We start from the raw sequence: 5,989 nt of genomic DNA, 5'->3' as shown, positions 1-5,989 counted from the left end.
GTGCCAAGTATCTAAAAGTCTGGTTACCTGAGGCTGGCTGTTTTCCGCCAGATGCGGAGCAGGGGGGAAAGAGGGTGGCTGCAGCCAGACGTGGAGCAGTGCAGGGTGGATGTTTCAGCCAGATATAGAGCAGCAGCAGCACAGGGTGGTGGGTGGCAGCAGCAGCCGCTGCATGCAAGCTTCCCCCTGCCTCCCCACATCCAGCCAACTGGCCGTAATTAAGAGTATTCCAGTTAGTAAAATGCCGGATAACAGGGCTTTTACTGTAAGTAGAAACTTTGTAATGCCTTTAGTGGGAGATGGACCATGTTCATTACCTACCTCTATTCATTAAAAGCACTGTTGATGGGTACTATGTAAGTTTGTTTTTTCCAAGTAACTGACATGAATTTCTACAACACCAATTTATACATAAATTGGTCCCGTTGTTAACCAACGATAACATTGTGTGTTTTGGCAAATCTGGAAGTTTAAATCTACAGACTAGACGTTCCTGCTTTTTTTGGTACTAAATATGCATACTTACCAATTACAATACCATATATTTCATAATTTATTGTAATGCAATAATGTTATTTAATTGACTGATTTTGCAACTAGGAGTTGACGTAAATCATTCTCTCATCCATGGCAATGTTGCCAACCATGTCATTCAAAAGTATATGCACAAATCAGCTTTAAAACAGTGAACAACAATGGAATTAAAATAAATACTATGTATTACATGAAGGTCTTGTGCACTAACGCTACATATGCTTTGAGTACACATATACATGGGTAAAATGAAATCTGGGCTAAAACATTATGATTAGGAACCTCCCTAAATGGTGGCAGAAATTCATGGTGCAGCAGCACCTTTAATCTTGTTCTTTTCACCATGCTACTCCCTACCCCCGCCAACTGCTGAGTGGCTGAGAGGCAATTAATGCTGTGGTTTTTCCCTCTTGGTCACTCAGCAGCCATGATGGTGGGAGGGGTTTGCAGCAAAAAGAGCAAAATTAAAGGTAAGGTTAAAGGCACTGCTGCACTGTGAACTTCTGCCACAATTTAGATAGGTCACTAGCAGTGATATTTCAGAATAAATGTGTTTGTTAACATTTTGCCCTGGCAACTCAGTTACCCTGATTAGAAATGTATTCCTAGAAAAGAACACATTTATGCAACTCCACTATTATTAGGAAAAAGAAGATATCCAAATGCATTTTAGTGTTTTGCTTATCCCATCAAATGAGTTTATACAGGTGACAAAAAATGAATGTAAGGTTCATATTAAGTGCAACAAGTTAATTTTAATTCCAATTTCTTCCATTCATTCACTCAAAACTTACAGGAATGAAAAAAACTATTGAAATAATGTAATTTAAAGGGATTTTTCTTCTTTTGCAACCTTAGCTCAGAATACGTGGATCTGGATTTTTTTTCTATAATTGTGAACAAGAATTGTGTACAATAAAAATCCCTAGTCAAATTAAAAGAACTCAAAAAGTAAAAACAATGCATTTGCCTGAATATTTGAAAGTACCTATACCAGAGCTTAAATATGATAGTTCCAACAATATAATGATAACTCTAAAAATATGATTCATAGATTCATAGATTAAGGGTCGGAAGGGACCTAGTAGATCTTCTAGCCCGACCCCCCACCAGGGCGGGAGAACAACAAAAAACCCCAAAAAGAGAAATGGGACTCAAACGAGTCCAGCCAGGTAGGCATCCAGCCTCTTCTTAAAGACCCCCAGGGTAGGGGCCAGCACCACTTCCCTTGGAAGTTGGTTCCAGCTCCTAGCCGCCCTAACCGTGAAGTAGTTTTTGCGGATGTCCAATCTATACCTCCTCTCCATCAACTTGTGCCCATTACTCCTTGTTATGCCAGCGGGCGCTAGGGGAAACAGCGTCTCCCCCAAACCCCTCTGGTCCCCCCTAGTGAGTCTATAGACAGTCACCAGGTCCCCCCTTAGCCTTCTCTTGTGGAGGCTGAATAGGTTCAGGTCCCGCAGTCTCTCACTGTAGAGTCTGCCCTGTTGTCCCCGGATCATGCGGGTGGCCCTCCTCTGGACCCTCTCCATATTGTCCACATCCCTCTTGAAATGGGGCGCACAGAACTGGATCAGCTGCAATACTTTTGTTGCAGTATATATAGGACTGGAATGTTTGATCGGGTCACTTTTTAATATTTATTTTTACAGTTCTGATGAGACAGCAGACTAAGACCGAATACATTAGAACACAAATTTTCAGAAAAATGTGCAAGTATGTGTATGACTAATTTGTGTGTGCAAACGGCTAGTTACATGCAATTGGTAACCTATGCACAAATTAGGACTCTGATCCAGCAAACGCATGACTACTTTATGCAAGTAGTTCCATTCTGTGCACCATGCATACATTTTTGCAGGATTGCAGATCTAGGTATGTAATTGCTCATACTTTTGTGAAAATTTAGATCTGCTTGATGTAAAAGGAAAGCTCTATTTCATTCTCTATTCCTCTTCTTGAGTTTATACAAATGAATGTTTTTGTACATGTGAAAAATAATAACGGGGCAATAGAATTATCAAACTAAAGGAAGTTTGATTACAAAACAGAATTTGGTGCATAAGAGTGCAAAAAACTATATATTTATTAAACACTGTGTAAATTAAAACAGCAAATGATTTTTTAAAGTACTCCATGACTAACACCTTATAGAGCAATTTTGTCCAAAAAAGGGAATATAAAAACCAAGTTTGTAATGCAAACACTAACAACCTTATACAAGCAAGGTGCTAGCAGGCACTGCTATTCTATATTATTCACAGAGTAATTAGAACCAAATTCTGATCCTACTTGAAATTAATGCAAATTTATATTTATGTAAATTTGATCAGAATCCAGCTCTAGATGTAAGCCAACTTGACGTCATATTTAGAAGTCAAAAACAACAGAAACCCCTTTTCTATATAAATATATGTCATAAATAAAATACATATAGATAACAAAATATTCATTACAACAGCAGCTCAATGGTCTATTATAGAAGCAAGCACTAAAATAATACCTTGTTAGACAGAATACTTAGGCTGTTTCTTTTGATTGCACAGTAAATCTAAACAGTGCTACAAGAGCCATTTAATAATGCGATACACTTCCTCAATGATTTAAGCATGTCATAAAATCTGTATATCTTTAGCAATGAAAGTCAGTAGAAATTTTTGATGCAAAAAGGAATAAATAAATAAGAATTGTTAAATATCCAATGTTTGGTACAAATGCTTCATATTAAGATAAGTTACTTTTTATATATTTGTTTAGAAAAATACACTAGATATTTCTACTTTCATTGGCTAAAAATAAGGACCAGATAATTTATAACCTTGTGGTTTTAAAGGCAGGCAATATTAATTACCATCAAGCTGTTATAACAACCCACTAGCATGCTTATGCCACAGTCCTTTTATTAGGTAAAATTCCCATTCCAGTGGAACTACGGAGTACACAAGGACTACAAGATCAGGTCCCAGGTTTGTGCAAACAACCAGTTGGTCCATGGCACAAGTTACATTTTCTGCCCAAAATCTGAAACCTTTTTTCCAAGGTTTCTAATCACAGGCTTACTTAAGATATCAATCAGACCTTCACACTTCTTAAAAGAGCTAAATTTACAAATGTAAATGTTTTTCTGTTAAGCCATCATTTGTTCAAAAAACAAAACAAAAAAGAACAGCCACACATTCAAACTGTGAAGTATTAGGAAAATACTCTTGCAAATAAACGATATAAAGATAAAATACACTTTAAAGTTAGTTTTTACATTAATCTATAAAGTGCAGAGAAATCCTTCTAAAAGGGAAAGAACTACTTCCTATAACAATAAAATAATTACAGCAGCTTTTGCATAGCATTACTTAGAGAAAGTTGAGTACTTCAGTTTCTTCAGGAAGAAGAGAATGCAAGAGTCTCTTCCAGTTCAGATTTTTTCATGGACACAGATTTGTTTTCTTCAGGAATAGTTGACACTGCCAAATCCCCATTGAGTGTACTTCTTGAACAGTGAGCAGATCCTATTGAGATATTGATTAGTATTTAAACTGTGACTCAAACAGCTCTGTTCAAACTGCTAGGCACTCTATTTGCTAACGTTTCATATACAACCTAATATATTTTATCCTACTGGATGCAATATTTGCACATTGTCCGTGGAATCTCCTGAATGGTTTTAGTTAATAAGGAATAGGGTAATGGATAAAGAACATTAAAGCTAGTGTAAACTCCAAGAAATCATACCGTGTAATGCACAACCACTGTAAGAGATCTGTCTATGCTGTGGCCAGACAAAGTCAATATAAGAAGCATGTATTAAGTAAGGTGTGGCAATTTATTGTTTGTTAAAAGATTTTTCATTAACAAAATAGAAGCAGGATACGATCATTGCATGAAGATCTGATATTACTGATACATCTTGTTGGAGAAGAGGAAGAACTGAATCAAATGCTGAAAGATGGAGACCTTACACTGGAAAGCATGGATCTCTTTTACTTAACATGATGAAACAACTATCATGGTGCAGATGAGTTAGAAAAAGGAGTTCTCCAATAGAGAACAGAAGTAGACTGATGTTGCTCAAGGCAGCAAGGCTGAGCCTGACCTAGCTGTTCTGAAAGAATCCAGACTGGGTCATCCAGGGAAGGAGAAGCAGATGAGTCACCTAGAGTGGAATTAATTTCCGTGTCAAAAGATATGTATAGTATTGGGTGCTTCAGGAGGTTTTCAGCAATGCAGAGGCTTTGTGCTGATCCAGTATACAGAGAAAAGTTAAACTTCAAGAAAGGAGCTGCAGTATTCTTGGGCCAAGCCAGGACTAAAGGAAAAAGTAGAAGCATTTTTTTGGAGAAGTCCAAATGGAGTCAATCTGATTGGGAGTTCCAAGGGAAAATCCATGAATGGACCTTACTTACCTCTGTGTATGGACTCAATGGTACTATGCTACAGAGAAGCATTATGTTTAGAATACAAGAACACATTACTTTGATTTGCTATTAGCTATGCCACATGGTTTCAGAAAAATAGTATTCTGTGCAAGAGGTGGGTAGATCATTAGCACAAACTGTTTTTTTTCAATACACCAGATCATATTTTAAGTGGCAAATCAGCTACAAGGTAAACCAAATATTATCTTTGATACAGCATGCACAAATCCTACATGCAATTCTTTTGGCCAATAAAGATTGCATGCTTAGATGTACTCCTTTTTTGGGGACCAGTAGTACATTCTGTAATACAAGTATTGTTATAAGTTGTACAGAAGCTGGCACTGCAAAACTGTGCTTCTCTAACTTAGTTTTTTACGATTCAATTATAAAACAGAATTTGGTGCACAAACAATGAGAGTACAAAAAACTAAATATTAATTAAACAACTTACTTTCTGTATCTTCAAGGGGAACATCATTATAGGATTCTGTATCAGAGTATGTTCTTCTGCGTCTTTGTGATAGCCGGTGAACTGAAGAAACTGGTTCTTTTACCGAGTGACTACTCCTGCAACTTAAATAGGATCCATTAGTTCTACAAACTTGAAAACAAAAATATTATTGGGTTTATCTGCTTTTAATTTAAAATAAAGGTCTATAATATGTATGTTCTACTAAACCTGTATCAAAAAGGTAACTTCCATTTTGCTCTATACTGTTAAAAGTAAACTGAATGACCAGAACATAGCTGTTAGCTTGCACAGATTTTAAAGTGTGAAGACTATGGTAAGACTATATTCTTGCATTTAAAAAAAACAAAACAAAACAAACAAAACAAACAAAAAACCACCCCAATTACTCAAAAGAACGAGAGTCAAATGTTTTTCATGACTCAGAAAATCGTATAAATTCTTATAATTTCAAGAACAGAAATCTATCCCTGTGAAAACAACAGGATTACTTTTTTTTTGCATAAAGTTACTTGCATTTATAGGGGTTTACAGTAAGTACACTAGATTATGGATCTCAACCTTCTTTGTA

At 36.4% G+C, this 5,989-nt stretch overlaps 1 protein-coding gene across 2 annotated transcripts in view; it reads right to left on the bottom strand.

Moving 5' to 3' along the window:
• Nucleotides 1-2,587: 2,587 nt before the first annotated feature.
• The window catches only part of PLEKHA3 (pleckstrin homology domain containing A3), a 47,716-nt gene continuing 44,314 nt past the window's right edge, over nt 2,588-5,989 (bottom strand). Inside the window, exons 7-8 of one of the 2 annotated variants that reach the window (XM_019523026.1) lie at nt 5,401-5,522; nt 2,588-4,040 (exon numbers count right to left, since the gene is read on the bottom strand). In XM_019523026.1, coding sequence (XP_019378571.1) covers nt 3,913-4,040; nt 5,401-5,522 — 250 coding nt within the window. In that variant the 3' untranslated portion in view covers nt 2,588-3,912. The remainder of the gene's footprint in view (nt 4,041-5,400; nt 5,523-5,989) is intronic. The other variant, XM_019523027.1, reaches the window with a different exon arrangement.

Source organism: Gavialis gangeticus, unplaced genomic scaffold, assembly GCF_001723915.1.
Source record: "Gavialis gangeticus isolate Ggan-Ray unplaced genomic scaffold, GavGan_comp1, whole genome shotgun sequence".
Taxonomy (NCBI): Eukaryota; Metazoa; Chordata; order Crocodylia; family Gavialidae; genus Gavialis; species Gavialis gangeticus.
Note: the sequence above shows the minus strand (reverse complement) of the source record. Positions and strands in the feature narration are given on the sequence as shown.